This window comes from Corvus moneduloides, chromosome 3 (genome assembly GCF_009650955.1).
Source record: "Corvus moneduloides isolate bCorMon1 chromosome 3, bCorMon1.pri, whole genome shotgun sequence".
Taxonomy (NCBI): domain Eukaryota; kingdom Metazoa; phylum Chordata; class Aves; order Passeriformes; family Corvidae; genus Corvus; species Corvus moneduloides.
The window spans coordinates 125,378-150,356 of NC_045478.1; the positions used below are offsets into that span (position 1 = coordinate 125,378).

Genomic DNA, 24,979 nt, shown 5'->3' on the forward strand with positions numbered 1-24,979 from the left:
GGGGGACTGGCCCTGCCACCCCAGCTGCAGCCAGCGATTGGTGCTCAGCTAGGCTGTCAGTGCCACCAGCCTGAGAAGGGCAGCTGTGCAGAGATGGGACAGGAACCCAGTAGTGAGGGCCTCGAACACAGCTGCAAGCTGTCAGCTGCCAGAGAAACCAGACGTCCTGGTGGCTGCAGCCTCCCCTGCCCCATCTGGGGAAAGAAACCAAGTGCCTGGCTTGCCTCTGTAGAGCACAGCTGGGGTGCAGCAGGGTACAGACACTTCAGAGCAGCTGGCACACAAGGGCTTGTGTCTGCCCTGGCCTCAGCATGGTCAGTGTCAGCTCCTGTCAGTACAGGTGACATTCACAGGTGCTCAAGACACCAGCACAGCACAGCAAAGCCTAAACCTGCTCCTCCCAAGTCACAAAGGCACCCTGAGCCCTGGCAGCCCTCAGCACAGGAGGAACGGCTCCCTCAGGGCTTGCAGTCAAGGAAAATGTGGGAGTTCCAGGCTCCATGAGCTTGGGGCACAGCAACCCTCACCCCAGGAGATGCACCAGACACAGCACCCTGCATGCTTATGCATGGTGCCCATCCAGCACTCAAACCCAAATGACAACAGTAAAAAACTCAGTTTATTTCTCTATAAAGGCAGAGCTTTCCTTTAAAAACCAGGTTGTTTTACTCGAGAGAGGGTATGGGGCTGAACTGCAGGGGCAAGGCCTTCATCACACCAAGAGCTATTGCTCCCTGAGGGTGTACACTGCCTGCATCAGGCAGGCTCAGAGCACACGGGGTGGTCCTGCGTGGCCCAGGAGTGAGCAGAGTGAGGAGCATGGGTCTCCCAGCCCAAGCTGGGAGCAGCTGCAGCTTGAGGCAGGTTCATGCAGGTGGCACAGGACAAGGAGCAGGTGTTGCAGCCTGTGCACTCTATGGCAGCAGTGCCAGCAGCCCCCGTGCCAGGAGGGCAGTGCCAGGGCAGGGGTGGGCACTAGCTGGCCCAGGTGCAGGCACAGGGTGAATCCTGAGTGGCTGGTCCGTTGTTGCAGAGATTTGGCTTAGCCCAGGGGAGTCTTGGGGCCAGCAGTCCTGGGACCAGTGCTTGGGGAGTTTCCAACCCCTCCCAGCACCTTCCAGCTGTCCGGGGGCGGCCCCAGGCGGTAGCACAGTAGCTGTGCTGTAGGAGAGCTCAACTGCGGCACAAGAGGTGTTAATTCTGAAAGGTGAGAGAAAGGAAGACATGGACCATAAGGCATATGGCTGGGAGCCCAGCACAGCCTGCGAGGGGAAGCAGACGTTCCCAGGTGAGCATCAGCCCCCCTTGCCTTACAGAGGACATGTGGGGGGATGAGCCAATGCAGCACTGAAGGAACTTACCTGCTGGGCTGTGGGCTCCCCTCCCCAGCTCCTCCATGCTGCTTTGGAAGAGAACACAGCATCCATCATACCCCAAGCATGGCCTTCTGAGAGACATGGCATGCTCATGACCCTGACGAGGCAGGAATGGTGCTGCAGCACCAGGCACTAGGAGTGCAGAAGGCCCTAAGCCCCATTTCTACCAAACTCCCTCCCCAGGCCAGCCTGTCCCGAGATTGCAAAGCCATATCTCCTTCCCATCAGGAGCCCCATGTCCAAAGGGGTGGTGCTTCATTGGGCTACACATACAGCTCCAGTCTGTGCATGCACTGGTTCCCGGGCGACACCAGCTCAGCCCAAGCTCAGACCTGCCAGACCCCAGCTGGGTGCCCGCTGCCACATATACGGAGAACAGCCATGATGGAATGGGCCTCTCAGGCCCACCACCAGCACTTCTGTAGACCTGCAGGTTAATCCTCTGCTGCTGGACTGTTCCATCAGCTCCTCAGCATAGGACACACATCATCAAGCTCAGCCCACAACCCCAGTCCATCCAGAAGTCAGCATGACCAGGCCTCCATTCTGGTCCAGCCCCCAGGGAAATCAGTGGGAGAAGAGGGACAACTCCTGAGTCCCATTTGGGAGGCATGTCTGGACAGGCTGGCCTCAGCAAAGACTGGCAGAAACAGAGTAAGAAACATCTCTGGATGCATCCTGGGGGTCAGCATCTGTCCCCCACATCTCTGCTGCAAAAGCTGGACTGCATGGTCTGTCCCTCCACCACTCAACCCTCTGTTCACTTGAGCTTTCAGCTGATAGTGGCAGAGAAAGAGCAGGAAGCTTCCCCCTTGGTTCCATGCAGCTCTCCTCCATGGTCCCACCATACCCATTGCCCCAGAAGCTCCCCTTGCATGGGGCACAGAGAAGGAAACAAGACAGGATTCACCAGAGAGATCCTTGAACACAAACAGCAGCTCACCACCTACCCAGATAAGGTTTCACTGACATTATCATCTTCCTCCTCCTCCTCCTCCTCCTCCTCCTGGCAAGCAAACAAAAACCCACCATGACATCTCACTGCATGGGCAGGCCTCTGCCAGGAGTGAGGCTGGGCTGCTCAGAACCCATCTGGCCCCTTCACAAGACAGTCACTCCCCAGGCACAGTACAAAGGCTTCCCACAGGCAGTGGGGGAAAGACTGGAGTGCTGGGCTGCCAGAACCCTCTAGGCTTGGGCACACAAGGACAGACAGGCCATAGCTTGTCCCACATCCCCTCCAGGACTGAAGCCCCAAACACAAGCTGTGAGCGTGGACAGAGCTGCTGACACAGTGCACCTCTGCCCAGGGACAGTGGTGGGTGTGCACACCCTGCAGCTGGAGGGGCAGACAGAGACTACTGGGAGCAGGCTGCACGCAGGTACAACCCAAGCACTGCCAGGCTGGACTCACACTGGAAGCATGAGGCCAAGGACCAAGCATCCAGAAGCTCCCAGGCGGGGATACAGTGAGACCAGCATGACAATGCTCCAATTGCTGTGGCCATGCAGGAGGTGCAGTGCAGATGGGCTGGGCTGAGCCTTAGCCCAGGCTGGCAGGATGATGATCCAAGGGTCCTCTCCTTCAGAGGCAGCTCTCACCCCAGCCATGAAACCAGGTGTGCAGCCCAGGTCCTAGGACCCTGTGTGACAGAGCCAGCAGAGCAGGGCTGAGGCTGCAGCAGTGCTGGGCCTGACAGCAGAGCTCCAGGAGTACAGACACTAAGGAACTGCACCTGCTGTGTGAGCCACACAGTATAGTGCACCTCCTCACATCAGGCTGCCATGTGCGATGGGGACTGTGCAGGTATCAACAGGGTTCTGGGAGGGCAGGAACAGGGAGCTGCAGAAGGGTCACTCTGTCCCTGGCCTAACTCCAGACAGCCCTGGGCATGGACCTGACTTGCACATACTGTACCCCAAACTGGTGTCTGAAGGGAGCGCTCCCTGGGGGGGCTGGCTCACGGGGTCTGCCGGGCTCACTGCTCTCCAAGACACATGAAGGGTGAAGGGGCTGATCCTGCCTAGAGCCTGGGACAGGGCAAAAGCAGCAGTTAGTGCCTGCAACCTGCAGAAAGCCCAGCTGGGAATGTACAGGCAGGACTGTGGGTGAAGAACAGGGAATCCCTGCCGTGCTGGCGGAAGGGTGCAAAGAAGGGTGAGGGGTCACTGCTCAGGGCAGGTACCACCAGGCCCTGAGCTGGGCTACAGCTCAGCAATGCACAGCAGTTCAGCACAGAGAGCAGGTACACACCTCCCACCCCAACCCACCCCAGCCAGAGATAGGGGAGTGGCAGAGAACACAACCACAAGGACAACACTCTCCCTGCCTGGTGTGTAACACCAGCCAGGCAGCAAGCCATCTCCCCTTCCACACAGCCCAGGATAGGGTCCCACACCAGAGACACTGATCCCAGGGCTATGCAGAAGGACACATCTGAGAAATTCCTCTTACCTGCATGTGTTGCTTCCCAGAGATCCAGCGCCATCTGAAAGGCCTGGGCCACAGTCAGAGTCACAGCCTGGGCCTGTGTACATGAAAGAGAGGGAATGTCTGCTTCCATCTGGGCCCTCAATCCAGGATAACCTCAGTGCCTTGAAATCTGAGACCCCCAGCATCCCTTGCTGCCTGTCCCTGCAGAACACACAGATGGAAGGCCAGAGCTCAGTTCTGTGTCTGTCTGCCCCTGGGGGCCAGCCACCCCCAAGAACAGACCCTCAGGAGCTGGGACAGGAAATCCCCCTTTGCTTACTCCCTGCCTCTGCAGCACATGAGCACACCCACTCGCTGGCTCCTAATCCAGCTGAGGTTTGCAGAGGTAATGGCCCCTCTCACTGAAGGGAAAGAAAGCAGGCCCTTGCTCCCACCCATACCTCATGGAGCCAAGAGCAGAAGGCAAGTGCTTACAATCTTCTTCTTGGGTGAGAGGAAGGCATGGCACTCCAGTGCCCCGCTCTCCTGGCTCTGGGCAACATAAGCAAAGACTTTGTTCTGCAGCTTGTCTGTTGTACAGTAGGAGATCCTGTGGGCAGAAAGGAGCCGTCAGGACAATCCGGGACCCTGGCACTGGACTTCTGCTGCACTCCCAGCACATCAGCAAGCACTGCTGACAACCTGAGGCTTTCACCTGCCCAAGCTGACCACACAGCCCAAACCCCCAGCAAGGGCCAGAGGCTGCCTGGCACCTGCAGCAGGTAAGAGATCACTGCATCCACAGGCACTCCCTCCTGCGCTGTCCCAGTGTACCTTGTAGTTTTCTGATGGCCAGCTCAACCCAGTGTGTGAACTCAAGCATTGGGACAAGAGGAGCACAGAAGGGTAGGTGATTGCCTCCAAGGACACAGCTGGAGGCCAGGCAGAGGGATGTTCTGACCTGGCACATCAGCTCTGGCGCTGAGACCTACATTTTGCAGCAAATGTCTCTGCTTCCCATCTAGCCACCAGACTTACTGCCCTCACACCCAGCACCCACAGACACCCAACCCAGCCAAAGGACAAGTGGCAGCAGAAGAAATCAACATCAGCTCTCACAGCAACTGCCTTTAGCCCACCCATGCAAGCTGCAGTTTCTGGCAGCCTACAGCCAGAAGGGTGATCCCATGGCAGTGGAGGCAGACATGCAGTCCTGTTCTAACTGTGGGGCTTTCCAATCACGAGCCTCAAAATCCTGCTGAATGCCAGAAGAGACAAGCAGGGCAAAAGGAGATGATGGATGGGCTGATGAACTCAAGTCCACCCAGGACCCTGCCTACACTCAGCCTCAGACAGTGCTGGGGGCACAGCACAGGGAGGGTACAGGCCTCAGGGAGCCAAGGAAAGACCTAAGTTTGAAGGTACTGCTGACAGAAGGCCCAGCCCTCCTTGGCTACTCAAATTCCCATCAGTCTTCAGCTGACTGCTGGGGAACACCCAGACCACACCCATGACATGCCCACCTGTAGATGGAGATGTTCTCCACCATCTCTTTAGTGTCTGCATCCTGCAGCGAGATGCCCCTCGGAGACACCGTCAGAATCACCTTCTGAAACTTGCGAGCTCCGACCCGTGCCTGGCAGTAGAAAGACACCAGCAATTTCTGCAAACCTGGCAAGGGTCTTCACTTCACCCCCTTGCTGGAAGGAGCCCCGCAGACTCTGTACAGTATCACTCACTTGGATACTTGCTGCAAAGACTCCTGCTGTAGGGATAGGACAGCAGAGTCTGGCAATCAGGCATGCCCTGCACAGAACACTCTTCGAATCTGTTCACACTACTGTCACACACAGGAAGGGATAGACCCCACCTCCCGCAGTACTCCACCCTCCTCTCTGTGCTGTAGCAGGCACAGCTCTGCTCCCAGATAGGTTCAGGTGTGGGAGTGGGTGGTTGGGGCTGTCCTGCAGGAAGGCAGCTTCCCCACATCACACAGGCAGACACCAGTAGCCTCCTGCATGCCACCTTCCTCTTGGGAAGGGCACAGTCCCTCACTAGGACACAGTCCCTCACTAGGAGCTTAGGGCTAGGACACAGACACCTCCCAGAGTCCAGGGGCTGGGCTCTGACCTCAGCACACCAGGGCCCCAGGACTGGGTCTCACCGTGGCCACGATCCTGCGGATGGCGGCAGCAGCCATGTCTTCTCCTTTTGGTTTTTCTACCAGCGTCATGCCCAGATACTTGAGGGTGAAGCACATCCCCTCAAGCAGCGGCTCCTGCATATCGCCCCAGCTCTCAGGAAGCTCTGCGAAGACAAAAGCCCTTACAAGCCATGTGCCAGCAGCCCCACAGCTAGTTCCAGCAGAGCCACCCCACGTGTGGCTCACAGCAGCAGTGTTGCTCCTTGCCCCCAGCAGGACACTCTCCTGGCTCTGTGACACTAAGAGGAACAGAAGGAGTGGGCAGTTCACCCTTGAAGCTTTAGTCCTCTAGCCCTGGAAGTCCAGGCTCTGTCAGCACAGACAGCTCCTGCATATCTGCACAGGGCTGAGGATGCTGCAGCCCTCACTGCTATCTGCAAAAACCTTGCATTCCTGGGTCTCATCTGTTTCAGTCTCTGTGGTGCATTCGTCTCAGCCACCTGAGCTGCTGGCACACTCGAAGAGCAGCAGCACTTACTGCCACGCTCAGATCAAAATCCCCAGATTGTCCCAGTGTAAGCAGAGCCAAACACCTTAGCATCTCACTTGCAGCAGCAGGCTGCCAGGGCAGGGGCAGCTTAGTCAGCACTTGTGATCCAAGCTGGGGTGACTGGGAAGCAACTGCACCACAGAGATGCTAAAGAGATGGGAATTGCCAAGGTATGTACTGTTCATGCTAAGCTAATACTTTCCAGGGTTATTTTCACCTCTTCCCTGGGATTTGCTCCCTGAGCATTACTGGCACACTTGCAGAAGGGTCCAACTCATAATTGGAATTATCTGAACCCACAGGGAAATCAGGAGCCTTTATTTGCACAGTGTACTCTTGCACAAGTGACAACTATCAGGGAGCCTGCCTGGTGCCATGCAGGCACCAGTGACCTCCACCCCGGACAGGAGAACCCTGTGTCACTCCAAGCTCTGAGGACAGTCCGTGTATACCAGGGCTGCCAGAGCAAGCGCTGCTGCTCCAGCATAGCCTTGGGCAGCCAACTGAGAACAGCCAGACATGGCCCTCCTGTGCCACAGGGTGCCTGCGGGGTCATGGAATCATGGAGCGGTTTGGGTGGGAAAAGATCTTAAAGCTCATCCAGTTCCACTCCCCTTCCACAGGCAGGGACACCTTCCACTAGACCAGGTTGCCCCAAGCCCCGTCCAGCCTAGTCTTGAACACTTCCAGGAATTGTGTCCTTGGGTCGGTCTCGGATCCTGCCGTGCCGCAGATAGCACGGGCTGGCCTGGCACACTCGCAGAGGACCAGGCGCGGCGGCCCGAGGAGGCCGGGGAGGTGCCCGGTGCAGTCCAGCGTGTTCCAGCGCCTGGCGCAGCCGCCCGGCCCCGTCAGCCCACTGGCGCGGGCGGCCTCGATTCACATGTGGGGCAAGAGGCGACAGCCCGGGGAGCGGGGCAGGGAGGGCCCGGCGAGCGGCTGCAGCGCTACCGTGCCGCGCGGCCGGCAGTGCCCCGGCTCCCTCGGCCCGCCCCCCGACCCCCTCGCCTCCTCTAGCTCGGCTACCCCTACGGCCGCTCCCGCCCCCTCAGTCCTCCAGGCCCCTCGGACTGCCCTGCAGCAGGCAGCGGCCGCACTCCGAGCCCGACTGCGCCGAGCTAACGGCTCCCCGCCCGGAGCGATGCCCGGCCCCGACCCCCGCCCCCGTCCGCACTCACTGCGCCCCCGGCGGAGACCCAGGCCATGCCGGGCGAGGCGCGGGCTCCGCAGCACGGCGCGCCCCGCCGCACGCAGCGCCTCCATAGCGGAACCGGGATCGAGCCGAGCCGATCCCTGCTGGTGTGGCGGGGGGGGAGCCGGTCCCCGCGGGCTCGACGCACTCGCGTCAGCGCGGCGGAGGCGACGGGGTTGCCGCGGCAACGGGGGCGGGGCGAGGCGGGCCCCGTGGCGGCGGCGGAGCGGGCCCGTGGGACCGTCCCGGCCCAGGTGTAGGGCGCGATGCAGCTACGGCACGTGCGGACCCTGCTGGCCCCGCAGGTCGGGCCGGGCTGGGCCGGGCTTGGGGGGGATCAGGCCGCGGGGGTGCGGGCCGGGCCGGACCGGGCCAGGCCGGGTTGGGGGGAGCGGCCCTGACCGGTCTGGGGGGCGTAGCGGCGATGCTGAGGCTGTCGTGTGCCCGCTGAGCTGCATGTGCCCGCTGGGGCTGTTGTGTACCCGCTAAGCTGTGCGTGCCCACAGGACGGGACGGCGCGGGTGACCTGCATGGCCTGGTCCACCAGCAGTGCCCGGTTTGCCGTGTGCACCGCGGACCGCGTGGTGCTGCTCTACGACGAGCAGGGCGAGCGACGTGACAAGTTCTCCACCAAACCGGCAGACGCCAAGGTGAGTGGAGCCGGGCCGGGGCCGGGGCCGGGGCATGGGCCGGGTAGCACTGGGGCAGCCGACCTTCCCGCGGTCACACCGACCCTCTCTGCAGTACGGCAGGAAGAGCTACGTGGTCAAAGGCATGGCCTTCTCCCCGGACTCCACCAAACTGGCCATCGGGCAGACGGACAACATTGTCTACGTGTACAGGATTGGCGAGGAGTGGTGAGTCTGCGGTGGGGTCCAATACGCTCCATTCCGCCCTGCCACGGGCTCCCTTAGCCTGATGCTCGCCCTGGCACACGCTGCAGCGCCCGTCACCTGACCCGCAGGGAGTCACGCAGGTGTCCATGGGGAGCAGCAGGTGAGGTTTCCTCGGCAGGGCCCTTGTGGAGCCCTGGCTGTGCATGCAGCTAGCTGGAGCCTGTGTTGCCATCGTGTGTCACAGCTGTGGCACACAGCTGCCCCACTGCAGCCTCATTTGCTGACAGGAATAGTGCTAACAGCACTCAGAAAGGCAGTTCACCAGAATTTTGGAAGCTCAGAAGCTGGGGTCTTTCTGATTTTTTGCCTAAAGTTATGATAGACAAGCAGCATTGCAAAACTTCGTGGGCTCTGTTTGGCAATATCAAACCAGACTGCATATAAACAGTAGGGTGACCAGAATGCACAGTGTTGCTGATAGTAATTTTTGTTCATGTTTTTCTGCAGGGGTGACAAGAAGGTGATATGCAACAAGTTCATCCAAACGGTGAGACCCAGACTTCTGTTTGACTCCATTTTCTCTGGCATATGTAAGAAAAGGAAATGAGAGGTCTCTCTGCTCATACTCACAGGTGTACTTGGCCAAACTGTACTTAACCTTTAAAGATCCTAAGAGAATCTCTAAATTCTGAGGCACGTATTGCTCATCAAGCTTCAGAGGTGTCCTAATGCCTGGGTACAACACAGTAAATTGTTGAACGATCAGTGCAATCAGTTACAAAACTTTGGGGACTACTTCAGGCATCAGTGGACAGAATGTTTTAAGGGAGTTGAAAGGGAAAAATAGGAGACACTCAGAGCCCAACTATTTTTCACAGGTTGGCAACTCTAAACTCCAAGATGCCTTATTAAACAAAATGTAAAGTGTGCAGAATTCAAACTGCAATTTATACATGCTCAGTTGCCTCAGGTTTGTGATTTCAGTCAGGTGTGCTCCTTGGCCACCATTGTGTTCTGCTGCTCTGGCTCTGCCTGCCTGTGTCAGAGAACAATCTCCCCAGCAGGCGTTTGCCAAGGGTTGCCCCGCTATCTGTCTGGAAAAGGCAAAGGTGTTATGAATTCCTTGCACAGAAAGCCATCAGAGTGAGAAAATACAGTGCACTGACTACTTCTACCTTCAGAGGCAAAGCTCCAGCAGCTGCTCAAGGCTTTCCAGGCAAGTGCCATCACACCAGGACCCCCATATTCTCTGTGTCACCGAGAAAGTTCTCTGCAGCGTAGGAGGACTCATCCTCCATGGCCAAATCCCCAGAAGACATAGACAGAGCTGCTTCTGATGGAGTTGCCCGGCTTTCTCAAGCTGCCTCTCAGGTGAAGGGCAGCCTCAGCCTCTAGGTTGAAAGTTTACATCTCAGAGTTGGGTCATAGCCTACGACTGTGGCTGCTCTGACTGCTCCGGGGAGCCCAGGGAATTCTGTGTCTCTGGCAACAGGAAAGCTGCTGGTCAGCCTCTGTTTCTCTGTGGTTGAGCTGCTGCACTGAGTGGTCATGAGAATAGAGTGTCATGAGGAAAAGAGAGTAACAGGGGCTTGGTGTCCATTTGTCCGTTTCCTGACCAGGGTGGCTATCCCAGGTGTGGGCACCTTTAGCCTCCCTGGAGAGCTCTTTCCTTGTGTACTGCTTGCTGCTGGCCCCTCCAGCTGTCAGCCCATTGGGGGCCTGCTCACCTCTCACAAGCTCAGATGCTGTGCATGGCACATGTACAGGTTTTTGTATTTTTAATGTAGAAATTCAGTCATTTTTTTCTCTCATTCTCCTATTTCCCCATGCCTTTTCTGCCATTTGTAACACAATAAATCCTTTCTTTTTTCTGGTGCTATATGTCTGGGGTTTTACCACCATGTCTGGCTTTCTCCTGTAACTAAATACTGTTATTTACAAATTTTTGATATGTTCAGTCAATATGAGAGATCATTTATTGAGCCCTTTCCCTCTCCTGCCACTGGGCACTCTTACAGTGATCACAGTGTGTGATCACACTGGCAAGCCAAGCCTCCTGCTCGAGAGCCAGGAAGCAATGAGCACATCACCACTGTGTGAGGCTTGTTCCCAAGATTTTGTTGTGTTAGACTGGAAAACAAGACTCTGTCAGATAATGAGGGAAATACACAAATTCCTGGGAAACAGGGGTAATGAAAATGGGTCTTGGTCATTGGTTGGACATTTTAATTATGAACAGTTTGGTCATCTTTGGGGCGTTTTGTTGCCTGATTATAGCTAAGTTTGCTGATATGGATGATCAGAGCAGGGATGGAAGATGAGATGAATAAATGAGGGTGTATATGTATCTTAAGCAGTCCCAGATGCTTAAAATGGGACAGAGAGCCAGTGAGGCTGGTGCTGGTGGCACGGTGCCAAACACCAGCCGTCTTACGGACTAGAGTTCTGCAGGGTAGATGTGAAGGGCTTTCATAAACTTTCTTGGCCCTCTGTTACAATTGAGTTTTGTAGTCAGCTTTATTCATCTTTGTCAGGAAAATTAATCCACAAACACCAGAGGTTTATGTCCAAAAAGGAGACAGAGGAGTCCTGTTACTTTATTCGAATAAAGGGAGAGGCCATGGGTCATTCCCCTGGGGTCTCAAATTTTTGGAGGATGAAGCCTCCTATTTATCCTAATTTTCCGGCCGCATTTCCCTCTCTCTTTCCCCATTGGCTGAGGTAGTTGAGGGGTACAGACTTCCTGAAACCTAAGACTCCCTTCTAACATATACCTCCCCCCCCCACTTTTTAAATTCCTATAGAGTTTATGGTTCTTCCCATTGTTTCTTTCATCTCTCGGTATCCGATTTCATTTATCAGCAGACCTACAGACCTTTGTGAAGACAAATCTCTTTCATTCCATTCATCAATCAGTGGAATCCTTCCCATTGTTTCTTCTGTCTCTCAGTGCTAGTTGTATCTCAGTGCTACCTGTAGCAGGCCCACCACTTGTTTGTGAAGACAAGTCCCCCATTCCTTTCATCCTGACCCCACCTCAGATTTGGTTTGGATTTAATGAGCCTGTTTCTACCTGACCTACTTGGTAGCATCTAATAACCATTTTATGAATAATAACTCAGCACTGAAAAAATAAAGGCTATTTCTTATTCATCAAATGAAGATCCAACAGACAACTATTCTCATAGCTATTACAGAAGTTGGCACAGTCAAATTATTTTTTATATTTTATACTTGTTGCAAAAAACCTTTTAAAACAGCCATGATTTTATACATTCACCAATAGTATGTGGCAAGCCAAGCACCTGCTCAGTAAGTAATACTTTCAAAAGAGCTCTAAACTGAACACATCCGTATAACTTTGTTGCCCTCCCGTAGTCCTCCTGAGCTCAGTTACTTTGCCCCAGCTCTAGTTTAAGCTTCAGCATGGAGTAAGTCTTGTCCAGTATCTTCAGCTACTGTAAGGCCTGTCCAAATGCCTCATCTCTCCTGCCTGAGTGGTGTCTGTTCATGAACTATTTTATGTGGCAAAGAGCAGGAAGCTGAGTAGGATGGAGCTCTTACCTCTCTTTTTACCTCTTCCTTTGCAGAGTGCTGTGACCTGTTTATTGTGGCCAGCAGAGAATGTCATTGTCTTTGGTCTTGCTGAAGGAAAGGTAGAGAAACTTGTTATTTGCATGACTTTTTTTCCCTTGCTGGGTCTGCCAGGTCTGCAAGTAGCTGGGCTGTGGGGTAAGAGCCATCACTGGGTGCCACAGTAATAGCAACAGAGGGATTACACCATGGATTTGAATTTTCTGGTTCCCAGTTAGTCCCAGGAGGTTCTACTAGATCATTTGGCTCTTTCTCCAAGCCTTTTTTGAAGTGTGAAGATGTGACTCCAACTTTTCCACTTTAGAACCTACTGGAAGGCAATGAGCTTCCTGTGATTTCTTTCACTAGTCACAAATTGGGAAACCTCTGGGAATGTTACTTACAGTGGGGGAGATCCACAGACAAAAGCAACACTGATAATTTTCTCTTTCTCAGGTTCGTTTAGCAAATACAAAGAACAACAAGTCTTCCACCATTTATGGGACAGATTCCTATGTGGTCTCACTAACTTCCAAGTGAGTATGGCATTGCTTTGGCCTGCCCTGCTTTGGCTCGGTCTCGCACCTGCTGCTGGCTTGGCATAACTGGGACCAGTGTGGGAGGTTGACAGTGTCCTTGCTCTCAGTTACTTGTCAAGATAATAACATACTGTGCTCTCCAGAAGGAATTCCTTCCTAAAATCTGGTACCTGGCTGTGCCACACTGGCAGGCTGGTTGTTCCTCAAACAGTTGCGGATGAAAGTCTCCGTGAGCTTACTTATATACCTTGATGTATTTGAATCTGTGACTTTATAAGGATTACATTTGTCAGCTTCATCTAGCTAATAACCAACATTAATCATGGTTAAGGGCTAAAAAAAGTAAGAACATTCTGCCAGATAAAACTCCCGACAAGGCTATAATTAGGAAAATAACCATAAAGTGCAATTTAAAATTATTTTAATTAATAAGATTTCATTTTAACTACTTTAGTATTCTTTATCCAAAAAAAAATTAAGATATGTCATGGTCCTAGGAGTGGAATTTTCACTAAATGCTGTCATTCTGGTGACAGATACATGATTGCTGGATTGCTATAGTGTCCATAGAATTTGTATTCTGTTCTTGCATCTTCTAACCTTCATTAGAAAGTGTTTTTCTGGGTACATGATCTTTGGCCTGTTTCTTCTTCCTTGCTCTCTTGTCCATGCTTATGTCCAGGAGTACAAGACATCAATGCTATAAACAATGGACTTAGGCCTGGAGTGTTTGCCCAGATGTTTTTTGTCTACATTATGTTTCTTTTAGGGATTCCCAGTATCATAATATCCAGCCTCACTTCTGGAACAGTTCCAGTGCAAGAGCTGTTTGATACACCTTGCTGGAAGCACTTGTGAGCAGAGTCATTATTCCACTGAAGGTCACTTAGCTTCTCCAGGTTTCTAGTAGTAAAGAAAGTTGTTTATTGTGATTTTACATGGTGAAGATACTTAAATGGTCACTCTCCTTTCCACTCTCAGTTCTTATGTCTGCTTTATTTTACAGACACTGGTGCAGGTATTTGATATTTGTCTTGTCTTTGGAGAAGGTTCCTTTCATGAGGAACATCAATGATGACCGTGGGAATGGCTGCTCTGGGCAGGGAATTGAATATAAAGGTTCAAGTCCTACTGCAACATTGCATCATCCTGTCTGTGTTTTTCTCTAGTGTGTCGGGGAAGGGAATCCTGTCTGGCCATGCAGATGGAACCATAGTGCGCTTCTTCTTTGATGATGAGGGCTCAGGTGAATCACAGGTATCAAAGATCCTTTTTCAGTGAGCGAAATTCCTGTTTGCACAGCCTGTGTCCCAGCTCAAGAGCTCAGGAAAGGGATCAGGCTGTGGAGGGAGTGCAAGGCTGGAGAGAAGCTGCAGGCTGTGCTTGCTAGCAAAGGTTTTGGGAAGCATTGGTGGAGGCAGAACAGTGACTAGATGCTTTGGAATACACTAAGGGCAGTGGTAAGGGGGGAATTCATGTTTTTGCATATGAGGCATAAGGCTGTTCAGGTGTCTGGAAAGATCTGATGTTTCAGTGTTCAGGAGAATGATGCTCGAAGACGTAGGGTTCCATGGAATGGCTGCTGTTGTCTCCACACTAAGCAGTGTGTAGTTACCACAGTTAATGTTGAATCTCGGCTCACATTTTGCCCTTGGACACCCAGCATTTCTCCTGAGCCTCCTGCTCCTCTGTGCCAGGAGTCTCTCTGTGCTTCAGGCTGTGGTAAAGGGGATGATGTTCTCAGATAGTTTTCTTCAGCTGAAGCAGTTTGAGCATGGCTGCTCTCTGCCGTGATATCTTGAAGGTCCATCTATACTCTGCTGTGTTGGAAGCTCAGTCCCAGTCTAGTTAATGGTATCAGTCTTCTTACTGGCATCAGTATTCTTCTCTCACAGTTAAATGAATGTAATAGTTGATACATCCCTCAGTTCTGGTTTCTGTCTTCCCACAGACTGAGCAGGCAGACAATGCTGCCCCCATGGATTGGGCTTTACAGAAGGTCCCATACTGGTCCCACTGGAATAGCTGAGTACAGAGGCCAGCTAGGGTTTGGGGCCATTCACGTGTTCAGGGTGTTCTTGTCTGTTGCAGGGTAAGTTGGCGGTGCATCCCTGTCCTCCTTATGCCCTCGCCTGGGCTTCCAGCAGCATTGTGGCTGCAGGTTGTGACAAGAAGATCGTTGCTTATGGGAAGGAAGGCAGTGTGATTCAAACCTTTGACTACAGCCGGGACTCGTCAGAGAAAGAATTCACCACAGCAACCACCAGTCCCAGTGGCCAGTCCATTGTTATTGGCAGCTATGATAGGTACCATGTACTTGATGGAGAATTCTCCTCTTTATAGTCCTCCCTTTGTCAGCCACACACAGTTTTTCATGTCTCTCTTACCTCTTCTCTCTCACAGGTTACGGGTTCTGAACTGGAGCCCACGCCGCAGTGCCTGGGAGGAAGGCAAGCCCAAAGAAATAGCTCACCTATACACCATCACAGCTCTGGCGTGGAAGAGGGACGGCTCACGGATCTGTGCGGTTTGTATCATCAGTCAGGAAGCCTGAACCCTCAAGTCCTACACCAGGGTCAGCCTTATGCATGTTTGTGCATGGAAACAAAGTGGTGTGGTACAGGGAAGGCTTTGAACATGGTCCTACTGATGTGGTCACACCGTCGCCCAGGGGTGCAGTGCAGATGCTGAGGCCAAGACCTTATGCTAAGGAGCTGCTGCAGTCGGGTGTGCGAGTGTGAAGCTGTAAAACCTTGTGGCTGTTGGTGTGATGGCTCACTGGTTTCAGCAGCCCTTCTCTTTTCTCAGAAGCATGATGAGATCGGCATAGCTTCTCCAGAGCAGTCTCAGGAGAATTCTTTCTTCTGGGTACCTGTGAGAAGCAGTATACAAACTGACCTGCTAATTACACTCTGTGTTTCTGTGCTGTGTGTTCAGTTCAGTGTTCTCTTTCTTCTACTTTCAGCCACCGAGCCTTCTCTAAAATCAGATAGTTCTTTAAATCTCTTTAAATTAATCTTTCTGCATATTTTTCTCTAGTAACTTGAATAACTAAAACAAATTATTTAGGAAAGATGTTATTTACGACTTTTCTTTAATAGTTTTTGCATATTTTTGTGTTCAACAATCAAGAATCCTTGAAATATTTTCAGACCAAGAATTACTGAATATGTGAACAAGTATTTTCAGAGAATGGAAAAGGGCTAAGGGATAGGAGATCAGTGGAAAGAATGTGGATGATATAAAGAAAGAAGGGTGAAAGGATTCTGCTGGAAGGGAGGAGAGACTGGGAGTCTGGGAAAGGAAGAAGTGGGAAACTGAGAAGAATAATGGGAAAGATGAGGATAAAGGTGGTTTTTAACCCCACCTCCTCCTGTCCCAGATTCATGCCAGTGTTTGGTAGTCTCCATTTTTCTGAGAATGGCTCAATCTTTCTGTTGTCTCAAGAAAGTCAAAATAGGGCTGGTCCTCCTGCATCTAACCTTGTCCTCCAGAACAGCTAGGGCCGGTGTGTTTATGTCTGACCTCTGATCCTCTTCATGTAAGCAGGGTCTGAAATATCTCTCCTTAACAGAGTTCATTGACCACATGATGTGTTTTTGTCCCCAGGGTACGCTGTGTGGAGGAGTTGAACAGTTTGACTGTTGCCTTCGCAGAACCATTTACAAAAATAAATTTGAAATGACATATGTGGGACCGAGCCAGGTAAGAGAATATCTAATAAGGTATGAAATTCCTGATGAAAATGGCATGTTTGCCAGAACTAGACATGTTTGGAGTTCTGCACCACCTGTGGTTTGTTCATACCAACTTGTCGAGAAAGGCTGGGTGGGAATTGGCTGGGATAAAAGACCGTTGAGGTTATTTCCTACCTTGTGAATTTCTGTGAGGTACCTCCATGTCAAGTGCAGACTCCTGAAGGGATTTAATTCCAGCCAAATTTACCTTGTTCAAAATGAGGCAGTAAGGGAGAGCTGGCAGTCTGGGCACCCCTATGCAGTCAGGGGAGAGAGTACAGGACTCTTCAAAGGGGGCTTCTCCTTGGGGGCCTGAGTGGGCCTCCAGTTAAGCTAGTAACTTGTAACTAGTAACTTGTAAATGGCAAAAGTAAGAATTCCGCATGTCTACTACAGCTGTCATCCCATGCAAAAGGAATGGTCAATTTTTTTAAAAAAGCAGAGGGAAATGATGTGAGGGGATATCCAAATATCCTAGTATCATCTACTGCCTAATCTTCCATGGGGCAAGAAGTCTGCGCTGTTCCTCTGTGCATGGCCTCATGTTGCTTTTTCTCACTTTCTCTAGGTCATTGTGAAGAACCTCTCAACAGGAACTCGAGTTGTGTTGAAATCCCAGTATGGTTATGAGATTGATGAGGTGAAGATCCTGGGGAAGGACCGGTACCTGGTGGCCCATACCTCAGACACATTACTGCTGGGTGACGTTAGCTCCAACAAGCTCAGTGAGGTACTGGAAAATCTGTCATTTCTGGAGTGTCAAATGTTTAACTTCATAACTCAGAGGATATGATTTCTGCATGGGAACAATACCTCTATTTTCCAAGAATCATAGAATAATTCAGGTTGGAAGGGGCCTTGGGAGGTCTCTTATCAAACTTACTGCCCAAAGGAAAGTCAGTATTACATTCAGATATTGTTGCTCAGGTCCCATGGTTTCTCTAGTCCCCTGTTCCAATGCTTTACTGCACTCATGGAGGAAAGCCTTTTTCCTAAGTCTTGTTGGTATTTTGACTGCTGTTTTATGGCCACTTTTCATCCTTTCACTCCATATCTGCCAAAAAAAGCCTGGCATCACTATATTAGAGGTTTCCTAAGCCTTTTCTTCTCCAGGCTGAAGAAGCCAAATTCCTTCAGCCTCTCTTCACACTGTAAGTGCTTCACTCCCAACCATCCTGATGGCAGTCTGCTGAACTTGCTCCAGTTTATCGGTCTTTCTTGTACTTGGGGGCCCAAATCTGGATGTTTTACATATATACATTCCAGAGGTGAATGTACAAATCTTAGTGTGTTTAAAAGAAACAAAATAAAAAACCATCAAAAACCATTCGTGCCTGCATCCTGTTACCACAGCTTATGCCAGTGCCATTTCTGGTACCAGACAATTCACACAAAATCATCCATCCCCTGAGCCTCACAGTGCACTGAGTGCTGAGCCCATGTGCTGAGCCTGGAGAATGTGGGCCATAGGCTAATGTCTGATGAAAGCATTAAATAGGCTTCAAGAACATACTTGCTTTGTTCACAGAGGCATCACATACTTTTAATCAGACTGATGGTGAGCTAATCAGTCTCTCTTGGAGCAGGAGCTCTGACTAGAGATTTGAGCTGGAGAACGCTGAGACTTGGTAATATAACCGAGAATTTGGCCAGAATGAAGCTCCTAGATTTCTCTACATCTTACTGTGCAGAGTTTTTCTTTCAATTGCACAGCTGTACTCACTTCTCAGAAAGAACAGGGCTGTGAGGTGTCCATTTGCCCTCTTGCTGTCTCACTGGGCTTCCGTTGAAGCCGTAACTTGGAGTTCATTCTGTGAGGGAAGAGAACTGCTGTAGCCTTGGCTTTCAGTTTTCTGCTTCTCTGGCCACTTGTCTGTTGTTACCACAGGAGCTACTGTTATCCAGTGATCTGCTCAAATTTCCAATCAGTTGTTCCCCACTGGCACTATGCTGATCAGCTGTTGCTACCATGACCCTAAAAAACAAAAGGGTTCAACTACATGTGGTGTGGAGATGCTGCTCCCACCAGTGGTAGCAGTGATTCTGTGGCTATGATTAACAGAGGCAAAGGAGCTGTTTGGGTGCTTCTTGTAATAAAGCTGGTCTGGGGAAGGTGGAGAAGGGCCTGTGAAGGAAAGGGGTAGAGGGAGTACCTTGGTCACACAAAGGCCTCTTGTTCGGAAGGCAGTAATATAATATACAAAGAGAGCTGGAGTCTGAAGCTGAGTCTAAAGAAAGGAGAGGAACGTGTGGAATTTGCAAGCTGAGAATGACTGAAAAACAGTGTTGGCAGCTAAGGTGATGGAACACAATTCCTTGTGCAGTGTAACTCTTGCTGTCTGTTGTGGAAACTGAAAGCTGGACAGTGGACCCCAGCATGTGCAGACTGGTCCTGGTGGAGCTGTCAGCCTGTCAGCCTCATCCCATGCCGTTGCTTTGCAGGTGGCCTGGCAAGGATCTGGGGGGAATGAAAAGTTCTTCTTCGACAACGAAAACGTAAGTAGGATGAGACAGAATGCTCCCCATGAATGGTGTGTAAAGCTGTGTGTGCACCAGCAAGAAAAGTGTCACCTGCATTTCTGGAAAACCCTGTTTCTCAGCAGTTTCCTGGATTTAGCCTCTTCATGCAGATCCCAATCTGCTTCCTCCCTGTACTTGCCTTTTCCACATGCCAGGTACAGAACAAGCTCAGTGTGTGGACTGACAGGTTAAATAAGTCATAATCCTGAAGGAGAGAGAAGCAATAAAAGAGCAATGGCCAGAGAGAGATACACAATACAGCTATCATGGGGAGAGCTTGCCTGCTGCAGGACTGGTAGGCCCACAATTAAAATCCCCAATCTTGAGGAAAAGCTGTCAGTCACAACAAGAAGCCAAGGACAGCTCCTTAGTCATCCCAGAGTATTTAAATTTAGATTTGTGTGCAGCAGAGTTCTTTTCTGTACCCCTCACTGGCAGGTATGAGTGTTTATGTCACTTGACTCTTAAGAGTGTATTCCCCTCTCACCATCAGGTCTGCATGATTTTTAATGCTGGAGAGTTGACACTGGTGGAATATGGAAGCAATGACATTCTGGGGTCTGTCCGCACAGAGTTTGTGAATCCTCATCTGGTCAGGTAATGGTTACATCTGCCTCTGTAACCAGCACAGGCATTTAGTAAAGTGAGCTCAGACATACAACTTTGGAAGTGTCCCACTCTGTAGAATGCAGCCCCCAGACACCCACTTCTAACAGTGGCCAGTGATGGGTTTAGTGGCCAGGTTATTGGCTGTCAGGTTTTAGAAGCACAAGAACCTCTTTTCCTCTGATCTTAGTGCAGCCTGCCATGGCTGTTGCTGAAGAGGGACCTCCTGTGCATGTTCTCAGGCAACTCTGCATCCAGCTAGTCCTGGTACAGCATCATTAGGGACTCAGTTGTCAGCAGGACCTCCTCTGTCCCTCTAAAATTCTATACCCCTTGTTCTGATTTAGGAGAAGGGAGGATCGTGGGCTGCTCAGAGCAATGTAACTAGTAACTAATTGTTATTGGGGACCCCTACTCCAGAGGGGTAGCTTCGGTGGGGGGAAGCCACGGATCAGAAAGCTTTATTTTCACTTGAGGCAGGTATAGGTACTAGGCAAGTGTCACAGGTTATAGAACTGCCAGAGGCGCCATGTGCTCAGGGAAACTGCAGGGAAGTCAGGGAGGGACTATGTGACTCAAAGGAACTTTGAGAGTAGTGAGAGTAACAGTCATTCCCTTCAAATCACAGTGTCCGTATCAATGAGAGACAGCAGCGAGGCGTGGATGAGAACAAGAGACTGGCTTACCTGGTAGACATCAAGACTATAGCAACAGGTGACTGTAACCCTCCCTCCCCTTTTTTGCTAGCCTTCCTGATTCCTTTTCATTTTTTGTGCCAGGCAGCATATCCCTGAAGGTCCTCTGTGCATTCCCTCTACCAAGCAGCAGATTCTTGAAGTTCCCCTTTGCATTCCCTCTGCCTAGCAGCAGTCTGCTGGAGACCAGGCTGTCCTACTTTCGGCAGGATGCTGCTTGTTACAGACACAGCCATGGGTGTCTGTGACTGTGTCCTGGACCCAGACTCTGTGTTGCCTGCATTGCCCATGAGCTGTGCATGCTCATAGACAGTAGGAGAGAGTTGCTGCTGCTGAGAAGGCATCAAAATAAAATGTCACTGCTATTTGGTGTTCATGTCAGAGTGTCTTTGCTGAGGGTCTTGCCCTCAATAGGTCCCAGGCATCTAATTCCCCTGGCACAGCTTTGAATGTTGAGCACTTTGAGATACATCAGGTACTTACGCAGTTTCCTTTCTTTCCTTCCCAAGTGGACCTTGTTGGTGGCTACAACGCTGGCACGATCAGTCATGACAGCAAGATCGATTGGCTGGAGCTGAATGAAACAGGCCACAAACTGCTCTTCAGAGACAAGAAGATGAGGGTGAGGCAGGCACCTCAGGCCATGTGGCAGGATGGCATGTGTGGGGAGAGGTAGAGACAGATATGCCTGAATGGAGGGAGGGAGGTGAGAAACACATGTGAAATACTCTGATTTTTCACTTACTGCTCCTTTGAGGAAGATTGACCGTATCCAGATTGCATGAGCTGGCAGTGTTGCATTCCTGAGTCACAGCTAATGCTGAACTTAGTTCCTAGACATTTTGCTTCATCTCATCACACCTGAAAATGAAAATCATAGATTCTTCTGCGGTACATATGTCTATGGTATTCAAAAAAATCATGTCAGTCGCGTGACTGGAAAAAGGGAAACATTGTACCCATCTTTAAAAAGAGTAGGAGGGAGGACCCTGAGAAGTGCTGACCTGGGAGCCTCACCCCTGGGGTTTGGAAGATCATGGAACAGATCCCCCTAGAAGCGGTGCTAAGGCACGTGGGGAACAGGGAGGTGATTCAGGACAACCAGGGAAGGTAATTCAGGACCGCCAGCATGGCTTCAGTGACAGCAAGTCCTGCCTGACCAACCCAATGGCCTTCTCTGATGGAGAGACTCTGTCAGTGGACAAGGGAAGGGCTATGAGTGTCATTTATCTAGACTTCTGTAAAGCCTTTCACACAGTCCTCCACAACATCCTTCCCTCTAAACTGGAGAGATGGATTTGATGGGTGGACTGTTTGCTGGATAAGGAATTGAGTGAACAATCACATCCAGAGGGAAGCGGTCAACAGCTCAGTGTCCCGGTGGACCTCAGTGACAAGTAGTGCCGCTCAGGGGTCTGTATTGGGACAGTGTTATTTTATATGTTCATTAATGATACAGATGAAGGGATTGAGTACACCCTCAGCAAGCTTGCCGATGACATCAAGCTGAGGGTGGAATGACACACCTGAAGGACAGGGCCATCCAGAGGAACCTGGACAAGCTCCAGAACTGCACACATGGGAATCTCATGAGATGCAACAAGGCCAGGCATAAGTTGTGTGCTGGACCAATCCCCCAGTGAGGGCAGCAGGGGAGGATGGATTCTGTTCCTCTGCCCTGTTCAGGTGAGACCCCATCTGCTGTGCTGCTTCCAGCTGTAGGGTCCCAGCACAGGACGGACATGGAGCTGCTGGAGCAAGTCCAGAGGAGGCCACAGAGATGGTCAGAGGCCTAGAACACCTCTTCTATGAGGAAAGGCTGAAAGAATTGTGGTTGTTCATCCTGGAGAAGAGAAGGCTCCAGGGAGACCTTGGAACCCCTTCCAGTGCCTAAAGGGCCTCTGAACGAGCTGGAGAGGGGCTTTGGACAAGAGCCTGGAGTGAGAGGATGAGGGGGGATGGCTTCCCACTGCCAGAGAGCAGGGTTAGATGGGATATTGGGAAGAAATTCTTCCCTGTGAGGGTGCTGAGGCCCTGGCACAGATTGCCCAGGGAAGCAGTGGCTGCCTCATCCCTGGAAGTGTTCAAGGCCAGGTTGGACAGGACTTGGAGCAACCTGGTCTAGTGGAATGTGTCCTTGCCCATGGCAGGGGGTTGGAACAAGATGATTTTTAAGGTTCCTTCCAACCCGAACCATTCTGGGATTCTATGATTTCTCCATCCATTTTGTTACAGACTGAAATAGGGACTTTCTTGTTCTCTTTTGATAGGTGTGTCATGAGACTAGCTCAGTTCTCTCTTCTTTTTCTCGTCCTAGGTGAGGACAAGAACAAGTCTGGGACTTTTCAGTCATAAGACATCATACATATATAACAAAGTTATGCCATGTGTCAAGGTTACACCTTCCAAACTGTTACGTTTGTTTTTGGGTAGTGTGTTCTACAAACAACCAACCTCTCACCTTATTGGCAGCAGTCCTTGCAATGGGACTGTGCCTGGGATGGACAGTTCAGCCCAAAGTTGCAGAGGAAGGCCCTTCTTGGTCCCTTAGTTTGTTTCCGTTAAGGACTTTAGAGCCCATTTTCCTGTTCCAGCTCTGCAGCTGAGAAGGAACTGAAGTAGCACAAGGCATCTGCACCAAGCAGTAAGGGAGGCAGGAACGTGCTGCTTAAAATGCTGCAAGGGTTTATAAAGGTCTTATAGCAATGTGTAAATGAGATTTTAGGATGTGTGTCTTGGAAAAAGTCTATTTCCTGATGGGTAATGTCTCTTTACAAGATGCCTGCTCAGATGTTCCTGCGATGTTTGTGTGAGCTAGCAGCCCAGCCACAAGTCCAGCTGAGCCTGTTCTCCTCTCCCACCTCCAGCTGCAGCTCTATGACATTGAAAGCAACACCAAGACGACCATTCTGAACTATTGCTCCCATGTGCAGTGGGTCCCAGGCAGTGATGTTGTGGTTGCTCAGAACAGAAGCAGTCTCTGCATTTGGTACAACATCGATGCTCCAGAGCGAGTCACCATGTTTCCTCTGAAGGTAAAAATCCGGAGACTTTGTTTGCCTCCTGCAGTTTCTTTTACTTCCTCATGTGTGTGGGAGTAGCAAGGATGGTATGGCAGAAGGGAGACAGAAGGGAACTGTTAGTTTCTTACGGACAAAATGTGAGCTCATTTGTCAACTTTGTGGCAGACATTTCTGGCAGAAGATGGAGCAAGGAGCTGCTTCATGGCTCAGTCTGCTCAGTGCAAGCTCATTCAGAAGAACCATGACTGGCAGAGCTGTTGTGGTGCTGCCCTCACATCCCTGCAACCCCACATACTTCAGGTGAACAGGGGAGTATTGTCTGCTGGTACTCTTTCTAGGGGGATATCGTAGGCTTGGAAAGGAGTGATGGAAAGACTGAAGTCATAGTATCTGAAGGGGTCACCACTGTGTCCTACACCCTGGATGAAGGCCTCATAGAGTTTGGAACTGCCATTGATGATGGGGATTATCACAGGTAAGTGCTGGATACACCAATGGGGATGGCAGGTAGCTCATATCACATGCCAGACACCTGAGAATCAATGATCCGTGAATGGCAGCAGCACAGCTTTCCAGAGTTCAACTTCAGACTCTCAGCATGATGTTGATGCCAGGTCTGGCTATAATGGACATCAGCCCTCCAGGAGAGGTTATTCAGCTTTTGCCTCCTTGCAGCTTTGTGGTTTCAAACTCAGGGAGAGACTGGCCAGTCTGGTCCCACAGACGCAGTAGGGCTTTGCTGAAGGTAGTTGTCAATTAATTGCAGTGAATAAGAGTGTCTCCAGAGCAGCCGCATGTGAAGTGGTGCTTGGGTGCTTTTACTGCTGCCCTTCCAGGGATGGTGGCAGTATTATGGAAACATCCAGGAGCTGTGGAGAGTAAAAATTGACTGCCTGAAGTGGTCATGGCAGCCACCTGGGTACTGCTGACACTGTTACAGGGCTTTTAAAAGCAACCAGGGGAGTGTTCATAGATAGCACCGTTGCATCTTCAGAGACATTTTCAGCAGGGACTTGTATCAGACACAACACTTTAGACTTGTCCCACACTGCTACAGCCTTCTGCTGGTCATCTGCCTCTAAGTGCCTTAGCCCAGGTAGGAATAACCTAGATCTCTGAATTTTCCCTTGCTCTGTTAGGCTCTGTGTTACACTGTCCTCTTCAGAGCTGGGCACAACCAGCTGGCTTTGTTTTCAGTGCCGCTCTGGTTACGAAGATCCTGTCTCACATTCTGGGGTTTTCCTCAGAGAGCTCTTCTGTCGCTGAAAGTCTGCAAATTTCTCTATCTCAAGGGCTACTGCATTTTTGGAGACGCTGGAAATGTCCACAGAGACTGAAGCCATGTGGAAGACTCTCAGCAGACTGGCTTTGGAAGCGAGGCAGCTGCACATTGCAGAAAGGTACATCACATTTTTATGGCTTCAACATGCTCTTCGCTGAATCCCAGAAACCAGGGTCTGGCTAAAGATGTGGCTCTGTGTATGGTCTGGAAGATTCACTGCATTGGAGACTTACATGTTCTCTATGCCAGGCCATGACTTTGCTTTTTCATCCCAGCCGGTAATGCCAGAACCAGGGGTGGGAAAACATCTCTCTGTGGCATAAATTTTTGTTGATGGTAGCCCAAAGCTGTGTATAGCAAGGACTCAGAGAGTTGACAGACATGAACAAGCTCGAGGCATCGCTGAAGCCTGGGGAGGTGAAACATGAGCCTTGGTCATGCTCCTGGATTCTTCCGTGGAGGAGGGCTAGAGGGTACATCTGAACATAGGTCTT

At 51.1% G+C, this 24,979-nt stretch overlaps 2 protein-coding genes across 9 annotated transcripts in view; one reads left to right on the forward strand and one right to left on the reverse strand.

Annotated features, from left to right (window-relative positions):
• Nucleotides 1-597: 597 nt before the first annotated feature.
• On the reverse strand, nucleotides 598-7,828 carry LOC116441728 (low density lipoprotein receptor adapter protein 1-like). Of its 8 annotated transcripts, none has more exons than XM_032103973.1 (9): nucleotides 7,661-7,827; nucleotides 5,954-6,096; nucleotides 5,313-5,425; nucleotides 4,285-4,399; nucleotides 3,832-3,904; nucleotides 3,295-3,407; nucleotides 2,327-2,382; nucleotides 1,362-1,399; nucleotides 941-1,200 (listed from the first exon to the last, which is right to left on the reverse strand). In XM_032103973.1, the coding sequence occupies exons 1-9, from the start codon at nucleotides 7,743-7,745 to the stop codon at nucleotides 1,043-1,045; spliced, it is 894 nt and encodes a 297-aa protein (XP_031959864.1). In that variant the 5' UTR covers nucleotides 7,746-7,827; the 3' UTR covers nucleotides 941-1,042. The 8 variants fall into 8 exon arrangements, with proteins under 8 accessions (XP_031959859.1, XP_031959858.1, XP_031959864.1 ...); XM_032103972.1 differs by having other exon boundaries at nucleotides 1,362-1,402; XM_032103968.1 differs by lacking the exon at nucleotides 1,362-1,399 and having other exon boundaries at nucleotides 598-1,200; nucleotides 2,327-2,379; nucleotides 7,661-7,826.
• A 40-nt stretch (nucleotides 7,829-7,868) lies between these two features.
• IFT172 (intraflagellar transport 172) overlaps nucleotides 7,869-24,979 on the forward strand; it is a 38,245-nt gene continuing 21,134 nt past the window's right edge. The window contains 18 exon segments of the mRNA XM_032103106.1: nucleotides 7,869-7,979; nucleotides 8,181-8,324; nucleotides 8,419-8,531; nucleotides 9,018-9,057; nucleotides 12,101-12,166; nucleotides 12,540-12,619; nucleotides 13,792-13,879; nucleotides 14,714-14,928; nucleotides 15,026-15,149; nucleotides 16,232-16,327; nucleotides 16,928-17,089; nucleotides 18,802-18,855; nucleotides 19,373-19,476; nucleotides 20,114-20,199; nucleotides 20,690-20,802; nucleotides 23,048-23,215; nucleotides 23,542-23,678; nucleotides 24,496-24,603. Coding sequence (XP_031958997.1) covers nucleotides 7,941-7,979; nucleotides 8,181-8,324; nucleotides 8,419-8,531; nucleotides 9,018-9,057; nucleotides 12,101-12,166; nucleotides 12,540-12,619; nucleotides 13,792-13,879; nucleotides 14,714-14,928; nucleotides 15,026-15,149; nucleotides 16,232-16,327; nucleotides 16,928-17,089; nucleotides 18,802-18,855; nucleotides 19,373-19,476; nucleotides 20,114-20,199; nucleotides 20,690-20,802; nucleotides 23,048-23,215; nucleotides 23,542-23,678; nucleotides 24,496-24,603 — 1,937 coding nt within the window. The 5' untranslated portion in view covers nucleotides 7,869-7,940.